Raw genomic sequence first — 22821 nt, 5'->3', positions numbered from 1 at the left:
CTGGAACACGCTGGAGTGTTTACAATGCTCAGAGCCAGTGGGACAGGCTGGCACATCCAGCCACTCAGTGCCACACAGGAGCAGAGCTCAAAGCCCAACCCCTCATTACCCAGAGGGGCTGTGGCTGCCCCATCCCTGGAAGTGTCCAAGGCCAGGTTGGACAGGGCCTGGAGCAACCTGGGATAGTGAAAGGTGACACAGGGAGTGGGTTGAGATGAGCTTTAAGGTCCCTTCAACCCAAACCATTCCATGATTCCATGGAAGTGCAAAGCAGCAGACAGATGAACATTCCCAGCTGAAGGCTGCTCTGGGATGTGTCAGAGCAGCACCAGAGACCAAAGATGCCCATTTCTTGTCCAGCCCCACGGCCTGGTTGCTAAATATGGCTATCACAGGGTATTAAAGGGGAAAGGCAGCCAGTGAGCACCACGCAGCCTTCCCTCCCAAGAAATAACTCAGAGATTGTGGTTAAAAGATACCCTCAGCAATTCCAAACTGGCATCACCACTCGGGGCAGCAGCCTCTGAGTGACAGAGTGAGTTTGCTCCTCTGCAGCAGGAACTGTGTGGGGATAAAGAAGCTCCAGGAGATGCTTTTTCCCTTGGTGCCCTAAACCACTCTCTGCTCCAGGATGGAAGGTTTTCCAGCCCTGCTGCTCTTGCTGGCACTACCAGGTAAGGCTCAGAGAAGCCATATAAGAGTGTCTGTGCACAGAGGGAGAGTCCTCCAGAGCCAACAAGAAGTTATGGGAGAAGAGATAGTGGTGCAAGGGGCTGTCAGAAATGTCCTGTCCAGTCTTAGCCTTGAGCTTCCCTGTGAAAGAAAGGCTTAACCTTTCCCTGCACTGCTCAGGGGACTGATGGACTCAGGACATCGCTGGTTTTCAGTGATCAGGGCAGAACTTCCAAGAGGGAATCTGGCCCTCAGCTGTGGATATCTGCAGAATATTCTTCTGCAGGGAATACAGATGGTGGTTTCACCTGAGGGTGAGCTCTGAGGTCAACAGTGTGCCGGGTGGGAGACAGCCAAAATGAATCAAGAATGATGTGTCATTCCCATTTTTGTTTCACAGCTAAAGATGTTGTATTGGGACACAAAGATCTCACCAGAGGTTATCCAGGACAGGGCAAAACTCTATTACATAGTTCAACATAGAACCACGACAGGTATCTGTGTGTATCAAGTGGCAGAAGTGTCCAGGAAATTATTTTTGCTATATTAAATAAAATGTCTCAAAGGAAAAAAAAAGAATCAATAATTTACTGGTTACCATCAAAACCAATGAATGCCATGTTGTAGGATTGTATTAATCAAAACCAAGTGGGTTTGGGACAGAAGATATCATAGAATCACAGAATGGTTTGGGTGGGAAGGGACATCAGGGACTGTGCTGACCTTGGCTCTGCCCCTGTGCTGGGGGACACGGACACTCCAGGGGGTTGTTTTTTCCTGTCCTCTCCCTCTGATGAATCACCACTCAGGTTCTTCAGAATTCGTGAGCCTGTTTGCAAAAGAAAAGGGAACTCCTCTCCCTCATCACTCCCTTTCTGTGGAAGACAACACCAGGAAACTCCAATGTTGTATTTGGTGCAAAACAGTGTCCCAAATTCAAGGTAACTCTGATCAAAGTCTCCTTAAAGCAGGAGGGACTGGAATGATGAATGAGTTCTCATGGAAAATGATTAGAGTGCAGCTGAGAAAGCTCCAACTTAATGACTCAGGAGAATATCAACTCGAGACCTATTTCCAGGGGAGAAACAAACCACGGAATAGCACCAAGCTGGAAGTTTTGGGTGAGTTAATCAAAGAATTAATGATCTTCCAGAAGTCAGCAATTTTTTACCACTTGACAAGAAAGATTTCGGGTCAGTGTTAAAGAGCTGCCTTTGGAAATTTCCTGAGACACAGGTAATTCCTGAATTTCTTTTTTTTAAACATATTTTTGATACATACTAATGGGATAAACAAATTGGAGCCAACTGGTGTGAGGGGGGCCTGGCTTGGTTTCACTGATTAATGAAGTCTTACATTGAAATCAGCAGATGGAACAGGCTCTGAGCAATCCAAATCTTTGCTGGAGAAAAAGTCACCAGTTTTTTAGCAGGAGAAAGAGTCCCCAGGGATGGATTGACATGGGAAAATCACCTGCTCGTTGTTTTGGTTTTTTTCAAGAGGAATATAGGTCTTTGGATACAGATTCTGACCCCATTAAATTTGCCACGGAGAAGGGGGACATTGCCACAGATGACACCAATAAGGAGCAGAGGTAAAGCCAACGACTCCCAGACTCTGGATGCACAGCAGGATTTGAGGAGCAGTGACCCACTGCAGCATGTGCACACACACACACACACACACACACACACACAGAGGCTTCCCTTCTCCCTACAGTTTGTTCCAACCTCCCCAGTCCCAGGAGAAGCTCTAGAAGGTTCCTATCAAATTCAGGAGCCCTAAGTGAGGCTTCTGCTGAGGATGCTCAGTTTGACCATGTCCTTGCTTTCTAACTGGCTAAAAAAGGGGCACAGACATGGGCCAGGCAATGCCACAATGACTCTGCCTGGGTACCAGCAGCCCAGCCCAAGATCCACCCCAGCAAAGGCCACAGCACCTCAGACCAGAGGTGTTCCCTGATCAAAAGTGACCCCATTAATGATCCTGATCAAAGACAGACCCTGAGAAGGGCTACTGATTCCTGGTGAGGGATCCCTTGAGCCCTGGTAGCACTGCAGATGACTGCAGGAAGGGAATCCAAGCTCCTGAGTCTTCCCCAGGCTTGCCAAGTGCCAAGGAAAACACAGCTGGTGGGATGGATCCTCTGTGGCTGTGGATCAGTCCTGACCTCACAGAACTGCACTTGTTTAGAGACAGCAAGGGTGGTATTTGGGTGCTGAGTTCTTATCCTGGAAACATAATTCATTGTAAACCACACAAAATCCCCTCCCACATTAACCTCATCACCTCTGGTGCTGTAAATAGTACGGAGATATCCTGGTTTTCCCTGCAGCAGTCTCCATGCCCTCGTGGTGCTGAGCTCCTTCCTGCCCACCACTGCTCTGGTTGCTGCTGTTCTCTTCCTCCTCACCATCTACATCAGAATGAAAAGAGCAGGTAAAGATCCCAAATCCTCCTGTCTGGTTTTCCTGCCCCTCACCTTGTCCTCCCACCACCCTGGATGTAGGGAAGGTCTGTCCACAGCAATCCTTTCCAAGGAGGCAGGGATGAGCTGGGAGCGAATGCGAGGTGTGAGCTGAGTCCAGGAAGGGACAGGAGGGAGAGTCAGGTTTAAAATGAACAGGTAAAGGTCGTGTTTCACACTCAAATGAGTTTCTGTCGTTCTTGGCAGGAAAAGGGATAGACACTGGCAAACATCCTGCTTTCAGACAGAGAGCACTGCAGGTAAGACAGCAGCAGAAATCCCACATTCCCGGTGCTTTGGCTGATCCCTGCCGTGCAGAGACTGGCTCTGTGTCACCATGCAGCAGTTCCATCATCCTGCAGTGGGTGAGAGGCACCCCCTCGAGCTCCCAGACTAAAGCTGCCCATACTTGTTGGTTGTCTGACATCTTTTTGCCAAGCAGCCACAGCCTACCTTGGTTATTTGAGGAAATCCCAGCCTTTCTGCTTAATTTTGCTTATAGTATACTCAGAAAAATAAATGTAATAACAAATACACAGTGTTGATAATTTACTGGCCTTGGATCTGCAGTAACATCGCCAAAGCTTCTTATCAAAGGAAAACTTTATCATCCTAAATATTCAGTGTGTTGATTGTGGCTGCACCTTTCTGCCCCAGTCCCTTCAACCTTAGGAAGTTGAGTTTGTGTAGAAGTTTCCTAAACTTCTCTGAGCACACGTTTCCTTTTGCCACACATCCCCTCCCCTCTTCCCCAACTTCACAAGACAAAAGGGAAATATTTGTGTCTGTAGATGAACTAAGGCTAATGTTCAGAAGCAAAAAATGCTGAATCTGTTTTTAACTTCTTGTTCTTTGTGGTTTCTCAGCTCAGAGGACACCAGGGGAGCGGGATGGCAGAAGGGGAACTGAGCAGGAGCCCAGTCTATGCTGTGATCAGGCCCCAGCAGCAGCCCAGGCCCGAGGATGTTCTGTATGCCAACGTACAGCCTGCTCCCAAGGTTTTCCTCCACCTGCAGGAACCGCCGGGAAGTTCGGGCTCCTCGGGGCCTGTGGAATACGCGACTGTTCTCTTCAGAACCACAGCTCCACATCCTGACACTGCAACAGAGAGAAACAGCTTCACCTAAAGAAAGCAGCACAAAGTCTTGGGCTTGTTCACCGAATTTTGCAGAACTGCACTTAAAATAACCTGTTTGTACCCAGCTGCTGAAGGTGGGCGATGGGGTGAGGGGCAGAACCAACTGAAAGGACACACGTGGGTGCCCAAACCTTCCCTGGAAAACAACTGCACTTTCCTAACAGCACAGCATCACACCCAGCTCCCGGTGGGCAAACCCAGAAGAAAGCTGTGGTATGTTTGCATTTCCAAATTCCTGGTTTTAAATGACATAGAACTATAAACCCAAATACAGGAAACTGGTTCTGCCTGGCAGCAGCTGATACAGCACCACAGCCAACGAGGGGCTGTGAGATACGAGAGATGCTTCCTTTGGACTTTCTTCAACAGCTCACTTGAATACTCACAGATAAAGCATTAATTACTGCCCACTCTGATAAGATCCAAGTCAGCAAAGTGGTAAAAATCTGCTTTATTTGAAACACACGAGGTGTTTCCTGGGCTTCAGGGAAACAGACAACGCACTTGACATGTTTTAGTAAACAAGAGTCTTGTTGGAAAATATTTGTCTACTTTATAATATAAACTGTCATCAGCTTGAACATGCAGGGGTGAAATTTACATTCAAAATTATTGATTTGTTTTACAAAGAAGTAACTTTGTATTTCCCTGTTTGCTGTTCATTAACACACACAAATACTCCAGGATAAACCTAGCTTGACTTTACTATAAACTGTTGATCAAACTACAGAACCCTGATATCACAGCAATATGATCACACATCCCTCAGGGATTATGGATAAATCCCCAAATTCATCTTAATTCTGTGAGCTGGAGCTGAGGATGCTGAATAGAACACAAAAATAGGTTTAAATTTTTGATACTAAGATTGCAAGAAAACTCCAGTCTGGGCACTCGGTGGCAAAGGAGGGAAGGAAGGGGGAAAAGCAGGGAATACACCTATGGACTGTATAAGCTCTGTGAGTTATATATCTGCCCGTGAGTGCTTGTGAGATTCTGAGTGAGACAGAAGTAAATTCTGTTGACTGCTCTGATGTGGCTAAAAAATATCAGGCTTTTTATCATTATATCTGAGATGGTTTTGTTATTCTATTGCAAATTTTATGAAAGCAAAGCTAGAAAATTACATCATAATAGTTAAAGAAACCTATTTCTGTCTTCCCAAACAGCCTTGCATGATTTTTCTCTTCCTGTCCCAGCTTCCCATTCTCTGTTCTTACGTACTGTTATTTCCTTTTTTCGTTTTTTTTTCATGATCATCACTGTATTGACCAATTCTGGAAAGAACTAATGACACTCACCCTTGTGCTTTGGTGCATTTTTGAGATGGCAGAAGCGTTGGCATGGGGTCGATACCATTAAATATTTCCAATACCATAGAGAACGTGCCGTTCCAATCCTGTGGAGAGCTCTGGAGCAGCACTTGTGGAAGAGCAGCGTGTCCAGAGGGATCACAGGCAGGCATGGAAACTGTCTCCTAAAGCGCCAAGACAGTGAGGTCAGACTGAGGGGAGATGGACACCAAGATGGCGGGATGGGGCTGAGAGGACGGACACCAAGATGGCGGGATGGGGCTGAGGGGAGATGGACACCAAGATGGCGGGATGGGGCTGAGGGGAGACGGACACCAAGATGGCGGGATGGGGCTGAGGGGAGACGGACGCCAAGATGGCAGGATGGGGCTGAGGGGAGACGGACACCAAGATGGCGGGATGGGGCTGAGGGGAGACGGACGCCAAGATGGCGGGATGGGGCTGAGGGGAGACGGACGCCAAGATGGTGGGATGGGGCTGAGGGGAGACGGACGCCAAGATGGCGGGATGGGGCTGAGGGGAGACGGACGCCAAGATGGTGGGATGGGGCTGAGGGGAGACGGACGCCAAGATGGCGGGATGGGGCTGAGGGGAGATGGACACCAAGATGGCAGGATAGGGTTGAGCGGAGAGAGAGGCCAAGATAGCAGGGTCAGACTGAGGGGAGATAGACACCAAGATGGCGGAATTGGGCTGAGAGGAGATGGACAGCAAGATGGTGGGATGGGGCTGAGGGGAGATGGACACCAAGATGGCAGGATAGGGTTGAGGGGAGAGAGAGGCCAAGATAGCAGAGTCAGAGTGAGGAGAGATAGACACCAAGAAGGCGGGATGGGGCTGAGGGGAGATGGACGCCAAGATGGCAGGATGGGGTTGAGAGGAGACAGACAGCAAGATGGTGGGATGGGGCTGAGGGGAGACGGATGCCAAGATGGCCGTGCCGTCCCCACAGTGGGGCCAAAGCCACCCCCTGCCCTCACAGCTGCCACGTCACTCGCAACGTCCAAATACAGGGAAAAAGCTTCCCGGTTTATAAATTTTATTAGCTGGAGAGTGTACACAGTACTTACAATTGCATCTATTAAAGACCAAAATACACTTGAAAAAATGCATCATATAAAAAAAATTATAAACTTTTAACTATATACAAACTTTGCCTGACATTACTTCAACCTCAGGACCCTCCCCTGTCCATTCACAAAGAAAAGTTTATTTTTCCCTTCTTTTTAACATGCAGGGCCTTAAACCCATCTAGCATCACTTGAGAACCATTTTTTTCCAAATCCCACTCTTTACACTCATATAAATCTGGTTTTTGAGGGGTTCACTGCTTCGGTGCTCTGGGTCAATCAACCACATTTCTCCCCAAGCCTCTTTTATCCTCACCCTTTTACTCTCTCCTGAAGTTTCTGCTCAAGTGTAGCCAATAAACAAAGAATTCTCATTTAATTACTAGACAGATTTGAACTGGATATGTCTCCAATTTAACAAATTTCCCCCCAGAAAAGAAAACAGACATTTTTGGTACCGTGGTGTTGACCAGTGACTCCAGTCTCACCAAGTAAACAGGACTTTTAGCAGTGATACACATAACCCAAAACAAACAAAAATCTGACCAGAGCACTCAGGCTGTCACATCACTATTTAAAGTATCTACAGTAAGACTTTCTATAACACAAATCCATGTCTTCATACACATTCTACAACAATGGATCAGAGAACCTAGATATGAAGGGCCTATTGGGAAACAAGTTCTACCTGTTTAGAAGAAGCTTACAAGTTCTTTAAGAAAAGTAATTACTCCTTAAAAAAAACCCAAAACAAAACAAAAACTATGTCAGAGCAATAACCTTGCTTCCCAAATTTCCAGCTCTCAGAGGGGCTCCCTCAGGACAGAGATTAACCATCAGCTAAACAGCAGAAACATCATGGAGAGGCTCTTATTCCAGCACTAAAATATTCCACCAACAAAATGTACAGATGCTCTAAAAAAAATATTTACAATGCTGCTGCAAACCCACCTAAAGCATATGTTACTCCCTAAGGGAGCTGCATGTTCCTGAAATGGGGGAGCTCCCAGGAAATGCTGTGTGAGGGTTTCAGGTGCCAAGTGAGGAAAATCAGCACCACACTGGAATTGGGCAAGAATTTAAGGCAGAAGCACCCAAGGCCCCAACGATGCCATCAACACCGTGGGGAGGGCACACAGAGCTAAGAATTCAGAAAAATGAACTGGAATCCTTCAGAACATCCAGCTGCCCAATGATGAACACCCACCTGCATTTCCTCCTCCACTGGCACCTGCTTCCACAGGTGGAGTCACCCCTAGTACCTGGACAGGCATCCTCTTCCTCCAGGACTGCCTGCAGACAATGTAGCATCCAGCATTTCTCCACATTTCTGCTCCCTCCTCTTGCATTCCCTCACTTCCTTCTTAGCTTTAGTACTTTTCTTTTATGCGAAGTCAATAGAATTTTCAAGGCTCTGTCTTTTGTATCCACAACTTGCTAATTTGTCCTCCACTTTGTCTTTAGTCATAAGCTTCCAGTAACTGGGAAAATGTGGGCGGGGACGGGAAAGAAATAACGTGGGGTTTATTTTTCAAGCTGCATTTACTTCCTTTTCCACTTGAAAACAACGTTCACTGCACTTCACCCAGTCTCAGCCACCCTTGGCTGCTTTGCTCAAAAACCCCCAAACCCCTCACTCTGCAGCTTCACCTGCCCAGGCTCATATTTACCTGGCAATATCCCCAATCCCAAGTTTCACCACCGTGATCCAGTTTTAACCACAGAACACAAAAACTGGAAGATCTGAGAACTCCAGCAGGCACCTGATACACAGAGCAGCTTTAAACTCACTAAGGTGGGGGAGGACAGGCATGGAATGATGTGAGATTCACCTGTAACTGCTTTTGGCTACTGCTCCTATCACCACATTTCAAAGCAGAAAAAATGGAGCAGGCTGAGAATCTGGAGTGAGCTACAGAATTAAAGCTAAAGCTGTTTGTGGAGTTGCTCAGCCCAAAGCCAGCTGTAGGTCATGAAAAAGTCCCTTTTTTTAAAACTAAGTACTCCTCTTTCATTAAGTGCCACTTCTTTTTTTGTTTTAAAGAGAATAACCTATAATAAAGCCTGAAAGGTTCTTCAGTATCTGCCTTCATTTGTTAACAGTCCTTCAGGTACCTCAGGATGAGATGAGCTGCCCCAGCTGCTGCTGTAATGGAACATCCCTCACTCTGTAGAATTGTAGATTGGATCTGGGCATCAAGAAATACCATCATGAAGCTGATCAAGTGCCAACACTCTGAGACTGAGGATTTGATGTCTTCTGGAGGAACTCTGCACTCGACTGGCAGGTTAGAGGGAAGGTTTAAAACAAAAAACCCTTTGGAAGAGACTCACTTAAAAGTTTAAATCACTTTTATACTCGCATCCAGTTTTCTTCCAAAGCAACAACTACTGGCAATAAACATATAAAAACCCCCCAGAGATTGCTTTTACTAATGAAATCCTTCTCCCCACATCACCCTCTCCCACCTCAGTTCTTGGAACAGACACACAATACACCAAGTCCTGCAGTAATCTTGAGTATTTCTATCATTGACTGGATGGCTGAACCTTTCCCCGAGAAGAGCTTGTTGTTTTACACATTTACAAGGTGGAACTGAAAAGAATCCCCTTCAGTTTCTGCCAGGTCCAGAAGTGCAACAACAGGGACCAGTTCAGGGAAACGAAGTCCAAAGGTGTCAGGAGTGGATGGAAATAAGTCTCTGCTGGGCAAACACAGTCCTGTGGTGCAGCTGACGAGCAGTGAGACTCCACATTCCCTGGGCTGGATCAGGAGAGTGCACCAAGGAAGTCTGGAAGTTTCTGTTGTTAAAATCTCAACCACGCCCTGAACACGTGGTGCTTGTTCTATAGAAAAGGACAGGCTGTGACAGGGTGATTGTCCCACTCAAAGACTCGCTGGACACACTGGACAGGCAGGACAGACTGGCAGGAGGTCTGGGAATTCCATCCAGGTGCTTTTCTCCTGGAAGCAGTGGTTAGGATACTCTGATCATCTGTGTCATCGCTTCTTCGTTGGTCTGAGTGGGATCCTGCAGACACAAAATACATCCCAGGTTGGACTTCAACACTTCTCCATGAAGCAGGGAGAAGCACACACAGCTACCAGGAGCAGACACAAACCAGTACAACACCTGAAAAGAGCAACATGAAGGACTGAAAGGGGCAGCTGTCCAACAGGCAGAGCAAACCCACTGACCTGCATGTGAGGGCTGTCCTTTTCCTTGGGGGAGAAGAAGCGTCCCCCCTCGCCCCGTTTCCTGGCCATGGCGTGCCGGTGCCGGGACTCGTGCAGGTATTTCTGCAGCAAAGGGAAGCAGGACATGAGAGAGCAGCCACAATTTCCAGGTCAGTGCTTCCTTAGGGGAAATTCCCGACCACTGGAAAAGCCTGCCCCGTCCCCATCCATCCCCCTGCCCACAGACAGCTGTGTACAGTCAATACCCTCTTGTAACACAGCTCCAAGGACACCCCAAAGCATCCAAAGGAAACAGGATTGTCCCCAAAGGACTTAAAAAATTTGCCCTGATGTAGCTTACGAACAACAAGAACATTAAAAACCACCAAGATTCCAGTCCTCATTTTCCAGCCTGGGTGTGGTTCTGTGCCTTTCTCACAGAGCAACCCTGTGTTAGATCAGAGTTGTCTCCTCACCCTTCTTTCCTTGGGAATTTTTCCCTCTGCTTCCAGCTTAGCCCGTGCCTGTCTCCTCTTCAGGATGCGGTGGTACTGCTTGGCATTCACATACAGGGGCTCCTCCTCCAGCATCTCTGCCCCAGGCAAAGGGATTCTCTGGATGGCTGGGACTGACCCAGCTCCAGGCACCATCTGTAAAGAGAAGGTGGGTTTAGTACTTGCAGCTCACAACACAAAATCAACACTAAAAACAATTAAAAAATCAAACCATTAAAATGGAAAGTGTTTGGGTTTTGCTCAGATAATGCAGCTGCTTAAAGCAGCAACAAAGCTGTTCTCAAACTGCAGAACAAATTTAAACAAGTCAATTACTTATCACTCCTGCTTGCTTTTTCTTTTCTGATAAAAGCAGAATTTCAATAAATTATACAATTCCATGGCCATGTTGCTGCTTCTTGTACAGTTAAACAGGACATACCAAGTCTTCCCTTTTTTGGGTTCTCTCTTATTTGAATTACATGCTAATTTCAGAGCATTTCTAAGCAAACATTGCAGAGCTGCTGACATCTAGTGGGGACCAACAAAACTCCAGGTAAAGGGCCTCACACTACAAAAGAAATAGGAGCTGGCAGGAAAAACCTCTGTGAACCAAATCCTGAGGGACCCTCGAGAAAATTAACTGTTGACTCAAACTATTTAAGCCTTACGGCCATTGTTCCCTATCACTCCACACCCCTGTGAAAATCCAGGCAGATCTGTGTACAGGCATCTTAAACCTCAGCCCTTAAAGACATCAGTGGGAAGTTTCACACCTACCATGACCATTCCCCCTGAATTGACAACGTTTCCAGCCACTGGCAGTGTCACTGTGACTGTCCCTTGGCCACTGCTGGTGGTGTTGGTGTTGGCTCCTGTCTGGACAATCTGTGCTCCAGCCAGGCTGGCTGCTGGAATGGTGATCATGCCTGTAACAGGGACTGTAACTTTAAGGAAGTAAAACACAAAAGAAAAAAAAAAAAAAAGAAAAACGAAACAGAAACAGGCACACAAAAAGAAGGGAACACCATTAGTCCCACTTCTGTGTTTTACTCATTCATCCTTCCATAACATGCAGAGACTCACGAAAGCATGGAAGTGAGTAACTAAATTCCATCAGAATTCCTGGTTTTTGCATTTGTGCCTGCACAGTAACCCCTGTGTGATGTAAGAGACTGTGTACTCTTGATGTGTAACAGCAAAATTAAGGGTTCTGTTCTAACAGCCCTTGCCAAAGACAAGACCCATTTTTTACGGTTCCAGGGAAAGAACCTCGGAGTGAATTCCTGCAGAACAAAAGCATCTCCTCCCACATTCACACCCCAACAGTGTGATCCCAGCACTCAGCTCAGTGTGTTCTTTGACAATAATCCCAGGGCACTAACTAACCCCCCCCAGGAGCCCCTTCTCCCCCAGCTCTCTACCTTGCTGCAGGATGGTGCCGTCGGCGTTGACGGGCTGGTACACGATGGTCTGGCCCTCAGCAGCCTGGGCGACCTGCTGGCCTTGCACTGCTATTTGTTGCTGGGTCTAAACAAAACAAACAACACAGGAACTTTACAGAGTGCTTTTTTTTTTCCACATTTTACAATTCCTGAATTAGCACATGGTGCTTGAGGTGTTCCAGGCATCTGTTACTGTTGCCTCATTACCAGCATCAAGAAACAGGCTGGAGCACAGACCAAGTAACTGGAGATAAAACACCTGAAGCACATGTGAGATACTTTTTCTAACAGTGCAGTGTTCAATATTGAAAGAACAAATTCTAGGTTTCCTGTCTCGCTATGAATATGCAAAAGGAAGAACTATTCTGCTCCGAAATTTAACTTTGGTCCTAACCAAAAGCATCAGCAGAAACCCCAGGTGTGACTGGACTACTCCACAAAATGGCCCAAGTATGGAATTAGCAATGCTTCATGTTTTCAAAATTCAACAAATAGACAAAAACAACCACGAACCAATAAAATACAAAGACACAATGGATAAAAACATGCAATCTAGTTATTCTGCCCCAGAGTTATGTATGAAAACACTACAAAAACATGACATTTATTCTCAAGTTCTCCTCAATATTAACAATTCCTTCTTTTTTTTTTTTCCTTTTTTACTTAACCACATCTTAAGTCATTTGGCAAGTTTCTCTTCCTGTTCCTCTCCAGAAAAGCCTTTCATGCTGGTGCAGTTACCTGTGTCTGGCCAGCAGTAACTGCAGTCTGGGGCTGCTGTATAATGATCTGCTGGGTCTGGCCCTGCTGCCCCTGTACCTGCACAGCCTGCCCACCTTGAATCTGAATCTGACCTGGCTGGACCAACTGAATCTGTGGAAGAAAGAGTCAGAAAGGAACATTAACTATGCCTCTGATTTCTCCCTCCTTGGCCTCAGCATGACCAAGTCATCTCTGAGGATGATTTACTGTTGCACAGAAAAAGAAAGCACCGAGTCTTCTCTTTTTCCATTTTAAAATGAGGAGTTTTAATGGATTCCTCCCTGTGACACATCACCACAGCCACACAGCAGAGGGACCAACATGCTGTGTCACTGTGCTCCAGCAGTTCTCCACTGCTTACACAATAAATCAGTCAGAAGAAATAAATTATTCACATGAAACTGGTAATAATAATAGTCAGGTGAAAGAAGAAGAGGACTAAGATTTAAGACATCTGTAGAGTGTTAATTATCCAGCATACAGAAGTACTCCTGATATATATAAAGTTGTCCTCAGCTTTGCAAAGTCTTTCCACCACCATGAAACATTCTTAGATTAAAAAATGGAACTGGAACATGGTTTGAAGCTTGTGCTTAAAAACCCAGTTATTGATTTTCCTCCAACAACCAGACTGGAAAAAACCTTGCACAAAATATAATCGTTTTCAACAAAAGAAATTTTAAATTAACCTCTCAAAACACCAAGACATCGTTTGCTTTCCTGGACTCTGCTGAACTGGATTCCTAAATCCCATTCTAAATCACCAGGACACTTCCACTATGCCATGGTTAGAGTTCTTCCCTTTGCTTCACAAACAAATACACCTCAACCACCTCTTTAAATTTACAAGTATTTCCAGATAATTGTTTCCAAAAAAATCCACCTTCTGTACCTTCTACAGTATTGCCTTCTGTGCAAAGGGGACGTTTAAATTCCCCTTCAGCCATCCCATATTAGATGAGCTCAAGCACAGGAGGTGTTTTCCAGAGGCTTTCTTCAGGTTGTTTTTTTTTTTTAAATCCTCTTTCTGAGCCATAAATTGAGCAGGCACCAGATCCCCAAGTACACTGCAAGGGCCAGGTAAAACGAAAAAAACCATCCCAACAAACAAAAAACCTGGACTAGTGGAAGGTGCCCCTGCCTGTGGCAGGGGGTGGAATGGGATGGGCTTTAAGGTCCTTCCCAACCCAAACCATTCCACGACTGTACGAAAAAAAACCCAAACCAACCCAGCTGTGTTTTAGTGGACTTCACCCAAAAGGTTTGCACCTTCACCCAAAAGGTTTGCACCTTCACCCAAAAGGTTTGCACCAAGCCACAAAGCACAAGAGCCGAGTTCCCAGCGGCCCTTCGTGGCACTGCACACCCGCAGGACACAGCCTGTGCCCACGGTGTTCCTGGCCCAGCCCTGTGGCTGTGGGAACACCCAGCGTGTCCCTGTGAGCTGGAGCCAGCCCTGGCTGTTTGTCTCACCTGCTGCAGCCCCTGCGTGCCCGACACCGGGACCTGCATGATGGTCTGGCCCTGCCCGCCGGGCACGGCCTGCACCATGATGGGCTGCCCCGTGGAGGTGATGAGCTGCCCGCCGCTCACCTGGACCATCAGCGGCTGCCCCTGCACCTGCAACAGAGAGAGCCACGATGAAACCCCCCGGCACTGCCCCCCAGAGCTCCAGGGCCAGTGAAACCCCCCGGCACTGCCCCCCAGAGCTCCAGGGCCAGTGAAACCCCCCGGCACTGCCCCCCAGAGCTCCAGGGCTCACCCACGGCGACGTGGTGGGCACAGAAACCCAGCACCAGGCACTAACAGCCTGGCTTCCTAAAGCTTCCCCCAGGATGTGCTGCGGGGTTTAGTAAATGATCTGTTTCTCTTGCAGCCTAATTGCCACAAAGCATGAAAAGCATCGCTAGATTTTCCAGCCACGGTAACTACCTTCATGCACAGCCCAAGAGCAACGTGGAATAAAAGAAACTCCATTCTCCACATCACAATTACTGATCTTTAATGGGGGTTCCTATTGAGAGAGCTCTGGATAAGCTGCTCTTACAGGGAGATTCTGGGGTGGCTTCAGCTCTCTCCAATTTCATGCCTACAACATTTCCATTTCCTGAGTGACACGGAGCATGTGATGTGCTTAGAGAAACTCTTCATGGTTATTAAGTGAAAATTGTAACTGGAGCAACACAAAATGCAGTTCAGGGAGGAAAAGTGAAAGCAGACGAGCAGCAGCCACTTCTGAGCCCAACAAGGCTTAGAGTGGATTTATAAACATAAATATATATCTGAGCATGGTGAGGCCCTGGCACAGGTCACCCAGAGAAGCTGTGGAGCCCCATCCCTGGAAGTGTCCAAGGCCAGGTTGGAGGGGCTTGGAGCAAGCTGGGATAGTGGAAGGTGTCCCTGCCCATGGCAGGGGGTGGCACTGGATGGGCTTTAATGTCCCTTCCAACAAAACCAGTCTGGGATTCTATGGTAAGTTTGGCATGAAAGTCTCTGGGAGAAAGGTCCATGAAAAGAAAAAGAAGGGGAAAACCTCTCTGTTTGAACACCCTCACCTGCCAAATCCCCCATTTCCCCAAATATATCTTGGAAAATGCTCTCCTCCACAGCTTAAATGTGAAATGAGTTATGAAAAAGGAAGCTGAGCTGTTTGGGAACAAGAGTAACATAACCTGGTAAAAGTCACTGAGTTCCCATGTTTCTCCTTGTGAATCCCTGGACAGTCAGGACACTCTGGGATCCCTGAACAGAGGGAACCTTGCAGGGTTCCCACACCTCAGGAGCGAGGTCCCAGCACATGCAGGGAGTGCAGCTGTACCTCAGAGATGAGTCCTACCCCCAGTCTGGTGACTCCACAGGTCACCTCCCAGCTGTGACACTGCTGTCCCTCAGCCTGTACAGTCACATCCACGTCCCTCACCACATCAGCAGCACTTGGTCTGGGTTACAGGGAGGAGCATGCTCATGTCAGCCACAGAGAAGCACAGGCAGCAGCACAATATCCAATAAGCAGAAAGGAAAACGACACATTCCAGGGCTTTTGTTAATGAATTAGAGCAAGACAAAATGAAGAGAGGGTGGGGAACATAGCAACAACCAGAGGCCACAGGGACCCAAGCAATCCAAGTCAGTCAGCAATTCAGATTTTAACTCTGAACATAAAAAATGCTGTGTTCACTTTGCACCTGGCAAGACCATTCCAGCCCCCTGGAACTCTCCTGCTCTGAAGAATTCAAAACTAAATGAAACCAAAAAACTGAGAGCAAAGTGCAGTGCTAAATGCTAGGGCTGCCCAGGGTCTGTCAGCTGCTTTAAAGAGGGTTTGTGAGCCCCTGTAAAGCCTGTGTGAGGTAAGGAAATGGGGTCTGCAGACAGAAAATACTTCACACTGAAACAAATCATTTCTTTCCATCTGTGATGTATTTACTGCTCAGATTCCCACTGCTCCTGGGTTGCCCTCTGTTAGTCATTTGTAAATAAGGAATTGGATCACTCCATCCCAGAGAGGCCAATATTGTCCCCAGGTGCTCTTTCTATCACAGGAAAAGGTTTCACTCCTCAAGCTCAGGGTTCACCCACCACCTCTGCCTGTCATGGACTGAAGAACTACAGAACTCCCCACGGGGGAGATCAGAAAACTCATCTCCTTGAACTACAGGAAATCTTTGGGGTTTATCTCCACTGTCACTTCCTCACCTGCACGTTTTTTCCTTTGAAGCCCCATTTAACGACTGGTCCCTTTCAGAACCACAGCAGCAAGAACTCCTGAAGGCAGCAGGGGTTCTGGGAGAGCCCAGCCAAGCTCCAAGGCCATGGAAAACCCCAGAGCCCTACAGCATCCAGCACAGGTGCTGCTGCTGCCAAATGCTCCTGTCCCTCCTGCAGCCCTGAACAAACACAGCATTAGATATGTGGCGTGGGGAGGGTCATGCAGTGCTCAGAAACACAATCAGAGAGATCACCACTACCTGCAGGGTCTGGACTTGCTGGCCTGAGGCCGATGCCACCTGGGCCTCAGTCTGCAGCTGGACAGCAGTGACACCTCCCTGCTGCTGGGAACAGGAACAGGGAGAGCTTGAAACAGGGAAAGGCACAGCTCTGGCACGACACAACGACGAGGGTGAGTGTAAAATTCATACACACTGCTCTGGGAACACCAGGAGTGGGAACGTTTAGCAAACCTAGGGATGGAATTCCCACAGAACCGCACGTGACACTGACAGGCTTCAACACCCCCACTGAATTCACCCACAAGGGACAGGGGGATTGTTTGGCAGAATGTGAAACCTCAGTTTCAGGGGTTTATCCTGCTCAATGCTCCCTTCACTGCCCAGGTTTCTCACTGGGAAGGGCTGCAGGGTTTGGTCACACTGGTTTGTCACAACAAAGGCCACAAACCCCTTCCTGCAGCACAGTGGGAGCTTCATCTCTGCCCTCTCTGTGTCAATCTCTGCCCACCACTGACCTTGAAGGACAATCTGGAGAGGCTGCAAGAGCAGTTAGAGCTAAAAGCCTTCTCTATCTTTAGCCTCCTTGGTAAGAGTCCCAAAATAATCTGTGTAACTGTGTTAGCGTTGGGGAGAGGAAGGACAGCTCTCTCCTAAGAGCTGTACTGCAACAGCCTGTTAAAACAACTCATTTTAGAAAAACATCTCATGTCAAACACAGGCTTTAAGAGCATGTACTGACAGTGAAAGTGTCAATAAAACCACACAGATCTTTGGTTGTCTGCTGGAAGCAGGTATTTTTGATAAACCCTAATGTAAAGTTTTTTAACCTCAAGTGCAATCTTGTTCTGCCTGAAAAAGTTGATTAAATTCAGTGGGAGAAGCTGGTCCTTGCTGAAGCCAAAGCAAAGCAGATCTCGCTGGGAACATGATCCAGTGGCTCATCCCTTTGCATGACAAACTATTAAACTCCTCTTGCCTTGAACTAGAACAAAAATTCAGCAACAAAAATTCAGCAGCAGCACAACTTATCTGAAAATACATCACAAAATCTGAATGGGGGAAGTTTAACAGTAAAAATCAATAAGCCCTTAAAAATCCAGCCCTGCTCATCTGCACATTGTAACATGGACTAGGAACTTCTTTCTGGAAGGGATCAGTTCATCCCAAGCTACATGGTTTGTTTAATTTCTGTACTGTATGTTCTTTTTGATCCACCTGTAGTTGTAAAATGAAGAATCTCAATAAATATTTCTTTTGAGGAAGCTTGGAGGAAGCCTCTGTGGGCTGGAACAAAACCTGTTTCAATTTGGAGGGGACCCTACCCTGTTCCTGTGGACAACTGCCTGTTTCTGTTCATAGTCTGTCTCTTCCATTTTCAGAGATTTGTTCCTCTCCTCACATCCCAAACTCTGCCAACTCCCTGCTACACTGAAATCTGGCAACTTGTACACCTGCAATTTAATCTGATGATTCCTGTATTATAAACCCCACGTTTCCTCTGACCTTCAGCCAAGTCAGATCCCTGAGCAGGTGCCAGGAGTCAGGTGAACACGTGTCCAGGCAGGATCACGAAGCCCCTCAGTGCTCCTGTGACCCTCTGAGGCCACAAAGGGGGTGTCAGTGAGCAGTGACCCCCAGCCCTCCCCACCTTCCCTACCTGCTGCTGGATCTGCCCGGCCTGCACCACGATCTGCTCCGTGGAGCTGTTGCTGTTGGCCGTGTACTGCTCCATGGCCACGGGACTGGGCTGGCTCCTGCAGAGAGGGACAGAGCAGCTCATTATTGTCCTGAGGTGGCACATCTGTGTTCTCCTACAGGGGCTGCACAGCAAAGCAGCTGCTGCCCCCAGGGCAGGGGCTCACAGGCTGCTTCCTGAGGGACAGGAACAAACCAGAGAGGTCAATTCAAGCACATCTACCCTGACTGAGGGGCAGAGTATCCCAGTTCTGTCCTGACCTTCAGTGCCTCCAACAGGAGCTCTGAACCTGTTCTTCCTGCTCTTGGAGTCTGCATGTCCTGGGCTACAGACACCTGCCTGTGGGGGGAGTGTCACTGCTACAGAACCTCCCAAAATGCAACGTTTGGGTGTAAAACCAAACTACATTTCAAGAATCCAGCAGAGCTAACTGAAGCTCTCTCCTTCCCCCACTACACACCATTCCTCATATCTCTTCCCTTTCCTCTTATTTCCATAGAATCATGGAATGGTTTGGGTCAGGAGGGACCTTAAAGCCCACCCAGTTCCACCCCCTCCCAGCCCCATCAAACCTGGCCTCAAACACTTCCAGGGATGGGGGAGCCTCACGACCCTCACAGGGCTTAGTTTCTTCCATAAAGAACTTATATATTCAAAGATATTCCTCCTGTATTTTGGGAACCACCAGCAGATTTCCCAGCGCCTCCACCCTCCTGCTGCTGCTCGTTCCTTGGCCCTTTCCCTACACACATGAACACAGTGCTGGAATAAAACAGCAGCTCCAGCACCTCCTTTTCCCTCACCCTGCTTCTCCCAGGATCAACAAGGGAAGAATTCTTACTGTTACTGTAACAAGGTCTTTGATTCATGTCATGACTGAACAAGTACCTGCTACATTAGGGAAAGAAAACACAGCCTGGAACTTTAATTTTCAAAGTCTAAAGCAACAAACCCCCTCAGGCTCTCTCAGTTTTCCAAGGAATGCTGACAGAATGTAGTCCCAGACTCCCTGGAACAGTTGCTGTGGTTACTGCTGCCGTTTCAGCTCCATCCTTTGCCCATTTACTAACAGTTTCTCCCAGCCTGCCAGAATAAAAGCAAGTAAATATTCTTCCTGAACATGCTGGTGTCTGTCATGTGTCTCCTTTCAGTTCTGCACTGGATACTTCATTTCTGCCCCAAATGCCTGTGGGCCTGTCAGAGAGCTGCTCCCACACTTCCTTCTCCAGGGAAACGTTTCAATATCCAGCACAGGGTGCCAGGACACTGTATTTGCCAGGAGTTCTCTGTTTTCCCTAATGATACAACCAATAATCAAGCACAGGCAAACCTCTACTTGGGAATGCTTCATCCCAGCCCCCCGGATCAAGCCTGTCTTGTTTAATTACAATATCAGCAGCACTGTAATCCTAATGCTCTGCACCAGCCACGGCCAAAGTTAGAGACCGGATTTTCCACGTGCTGGCTCCTCATCCTCCAAGGGATTATCTCATTCCCTTCATTAACACAGAGCAGCCAAGTTAAATTTTAAAGATCAGAGATCCATGGACGGCAGGATGGAGCTCCTCCCCCAGTGAGCTCACAGGCAGCTCCTCCTCACTGGGAATGACTGAGGGTTCCGGTCCCAGCACTATAAATATATATATATCACATAAGTTGGAAGGGACCAGATGGGATCATCAAAGTCCAACTCCTGGCCCTGCACACCAAGAATATATATTTATTTACATATCTATACACACACACATATATGAGTGCACAGAAGCTGCAGCAGTGCCAGTCTCCTGAGCAGACAGCCCGCTCTAAAGGCAAACCCGTGTGATGCCCAGCCCTGGGACGCGTTTTAACGTGTCCCATCCGAACGGGCGGGAGTTTCCAGGGCAGAGCCGCGATCCCCCCAAGGGCAGCGGCGAAGGGCGGACGGGGTTTCACCGCCGCACTTTGTCCGCGCTGCCCGGCAGGACAGGCCGGCACAGCGCGCGGGCCCGGGAGCGGTCCCGACTCCGGCAGGGACCGGGGGGTCGTTGTGCTGCGGGAACCGCCGGTCCGGGGCTCTCCGGGAGCTCTCCCGCTGCCCGGAGCCCCCGCGACCGGACACCTCCGGCGGCACCGGCCGCGAACCGCCGCGAACGGGGGGGGGCAGGACGAGCGGGGGGGCGGCCCGGGCCCATCTGCCGCCGGGGAGGCGCCGGGGAGGGCGGGGCGCTGCGGGCTCCGGGCCCCGCCGGGGGAGGACGAGCCACCGACTGCCCTGCCCGGCGGCGGAACAGCCAGGCCCCGGTTCGCCGCCAGTCCCGGAGCAGGCGAGTGCAGCGCCGGCCCCACTCACCCGCCGCTCCGGGCCCCTCCCGGGAGCCCCGGGCCCGTCCCGCTCCCCGCCCCGCCCGTCCCGGCGCGCGCTCACCGTGCCGCGCTCCGCTCCGCGCCCCGCGCTGATTGGCTCCGCCGCGCGGCCCCGAAGCCCAATCAGCGCCCGCACTCGCCCGCCGCGCAAGATGGCGCCCAACCGCGGACAAAGGGGGCGAGGGGCGGGGCCCCGCCGCCCAACCCGCTCCCGGGCCCCGCCCGCGGGCTCTGCGCCTGCGCGGGGGCAGAGCTGCGCACGCGCGGGGGAGCCCCGCCCACTCTCGCGCGTCGGGGGCGGGCACGACAGGCCCCGCCCCTCGGCGCGGAATGTTCTGGGCCGGTACCATAGAGAGGGGTCCGCCCGCGCGCACAGAGCGGCGCGGCCGCCATGTTTTGTGGGGCGGGATCGTCCACGTTGTGTGGGGCGGTAGAGCCCCGTCGCCGTGAAGCGGCTCTGGTTCAGTGTCGGCTGAGGCTGTACCGCCATGTCCCCGTGAGGCGGGACCGCAGTGTTGGCTGAGGCGGTATCGCCGTGTGGGGTGAGGCGGTGCCGCCATGTTGTGTGAGGCGGTACCGGCAATGCCCCCGTGAGGCGGTACCGCCGGAGTCCCAGTGAGGCGGGGCCGCCCTTGCGGAGAGGCCGGAGCGATGTGGGCGGTGCTGGGCAGGCTCGGCGTGGAGCAGGCCGCGGCCCCGGCCCGGCGGATCGCTGTGCTCACCGCGGGTGCGGCGCCGGAGGGGCCCTGAGGGGCGGGAGGAGGAGGAGGGCGGTAGCAGCAGCCTGGCGGTGCCCGCTGTGCGGTGACCCAGGGCCGGTCCCCCCCACCCCGGCCGGAGCTGTGGGCGCAGCAGGCGCACAGGCCTGCACAGGCCTCCCTAGGTGTACCGGCCTCCCCTTGAGCTGTTTCAGATACATCAGCTTAGCCTTGCACCCTCTACACCAGCCTGCTGCCAGCCTTGGCGTTCCTAACAACTGTTTTTCTCTCATCTTTCCAGCCGCAGGAGCCTTCTCCATCCCCCACGTTACCATGGCCACCCACTTCTCCAAGGATCAGGAGGAGAGAGTGCGTAGGAAATGGGTTACGTGGGATATTGCTGTGACACGTGTCTCTGCAAAGAGGCCTTCCCGCAATTACAGCCCCAACAGCAGGGCTCTGGCTGCATCCTGCAGCTTTGGGGGGCAAAGTGGCTGCTAGTGCAGATTTTCCTGTGCTTTTGTACTTCTGTCAGTGGTGCAAATGCTGCACAACAGCACAGAGCTCACCCTGCTGCCCAAACACCCAGCACTGACACACTGGTGGTGCCAGGGGGTGTGCGCTGATCCAGCTGTGCCATATCACATAATTCTCCTTTTAAGCTTTGATTTTGTGAGATTAACTGCCAGGCTGGCATGTGATACCCGTTACCTGTGTAGTGGTTTGTAATTATGTGTACAGGGTTTGTAATTCTGTATGTGGGGCTTGTCATTCTGTGCATGGAGTTTGATATTCTCTGTGTGGGGTTTGTGATCCGCGCCGGCTCGTCTGTTAGTGAAGCGCGTGTCAAAGCCTGTGCAGGCTGGGCACGTTCCCTGTGCCCAGGGCATTCTGTGCCCACCTGTGCTGTCTCTGCTCTCTTTGCTGCCCGTGCCCAGGTGCGGGAGGTGAAGGGGGACCTGTTCTCGTGCCCGCCGTCGGACGCGCTGGCGCACTGCATCAGCGAGGACTGCCGCATGGGCGCCGGCATCGCCGTGCTCTTCAAGAAGAAGTTCGGAGGTGTCCAGGAGCTGCTGGACCAAAGTGAGTGGGACCTGCAGGAGCTGCAGGGAGGGGTGGTGCTCCAAGCTGCTCGGGGCTCGTGGAGTGGGTGTGGGTGTTTTAAACGTGCTGTGATTTCTGCTCACAGAGAAGAAGACGGGGGAGGTGGCTGTTCTGCAGAGAGATGACAGATACATTTACTACCTGGTAAGAGTTGGGATGTCCCTGGGGCACCTCTCTGAAGATAAACTGTAGTATCCAATATCATGAAGTCTTTAATATCTGTGGGGTTTTTGGTCATGTTCATGGAATCCTGGAAAGGTTTGGGTTGGAAAGGACCTTAAAGTTCATCCAGTCCCACCACCTGCCATGGGCAGGAACACCTTCCACTACCCCAGCTTACTCCAAGCCCTGTCCAACCTGGCCTTGAACACTTCCAGGGACAGGACAGACACAGCTTTCCTGAGCAACCTGTGGATTTTTTCCCAATATCCCACCTAACCCTGCCCTCTGTCAGTGTGAAGCCATTCCCCCTTGTCCTGTCACTCCAGGCC

General features: G+C 49.8%; 3 protein-coding genes across 20 annotated transcripts in view; 2 read left to right on the top strand and 1 right to left on the bottom strand.

The window, feature by feature from the left end:
* Window positions 1-10: 10 nt before the first annotated feature.
* Window positions 11-5577, top strand: LOC135402425 (uncharacterized). 2 transcript variants are annotated; one of them, XM_064635571.1, is made up of 5 exons: window positions 11-1793; window positions 2173-2266; window positions 3008-3111; window positions 3347-3399; window positions 4006-5577. In XM_064635571.1, the coding sequence occupies exons 1-5, from the start codon at window positions 1286-1288 to the stop codon at window positions 4264-4266; spliced, it is 1020 nt and encodes a 339-aa protein (XP_064491641.1). In that variant the 5' UTR covers window positions 11-1285; the 3' UTR covers window positions 4267-5577. The 2 variants fall into 2 exon arrangements, with proteins under 2 accessions (XP_064491641.1, XP_064491642.1); XM_064635572.1 differs by lacking the exon at window positions 11-1793 and having other exon boundaries at window positions 1881-2266.
* Window positions 5578-6612: 1035 nt separating this feature from the next.
* On the bottom strand, window positions 6613-20709 carry NFYA (nuclear transcription factor Y subunit alpha). 12 transcript variants are annotated; one of them, XM_064635563.1, is made up of 10 exons: window positions 20590-20709; window positions 18147-18243; window positions 16505-16591; window positions 14013-14159; window positions 12519-12650; window positions 11757-11862; window positions 11113-11279; window positions 10315-10488; window positions 9860-9961; window positions 6613-9692 (listed from the first exon to the last, which is right to left on the bottom strand). In XM_064635563.1, the coding sequence occupies exons 2-10, from the start codon at window positions 18219-18221 to the stop codon at window positions 9639-9641; spliced, it is 1044 nt and encodes a 347-aa protein (XP_064491633.1). In that variant the 5' UTR covers window positions 18222-18243; window positions 20590-20709; the 3' UTR covers window positions 6613-9638. The 12 variants fall into 12 exon arrangements, with proteins under 12 accessions (XP_064491633.1, XP_064491632.1, XP_064491627.1 ...); XM_064635562.1 differs by lacking the exon at window positions 20590-20709 and having other exon boundaries at window positions 11113-11261; window positions 18147-20174; XM_064635557.1 differs by lacking the exon at window positions 20590-20709 and having other exon boundaries at window positions 18147-20171.
* Window positions 20710-20854: 145 nt separating this feature from the next.
* ITPR3 (inositol 1,4,5-trisphosphate receptor type 3) overlaps window positions 20855-22821 on the top strand; it is a 92580-nt gene continuing 90613 nt past the window's right edge. For 2 of the 6 annotated variants that reach the window (XM_064635549.1, XM_064635548.1), the window contains exons 1-2: window positions 21077-21255; window positions 21528-21595. In XM_064635549.1, the coding sequence (XP_064491619.1) occupies window positions 21180-21255; window positions 21528-21595 (144 nt within the window). In that variant the 5' untranslated portion in view covers window positions 21077-21179. The other 4 variants (XM_064635554.1, XM_064635553.1, XM_064635551.1 and 1 more) reach the window with 4 other exon arrangements.

The sequence above is a fragment of the Pseudopipra pipra genome, chromosome 25, assembly GCF_036250125.1.
Source record: "Pseudopipra pipra isolate bDixPip1 chromosome 25, bDixPip1.hap1, whole genome shotgun sequence".
Classification (NCBI taxonomy): domain Eukaryota; kingdom Metazoa; phylum Chordata; class Aves; order Passeriformes; family Pipridae; genus Pseudopipra; species Pseudopipra pipra.
The sequence above is the reverse complement of the archived record's forward strand: the minus strand, read 5'-3'. Positions and strand labels throughout refer to the sequence as shown.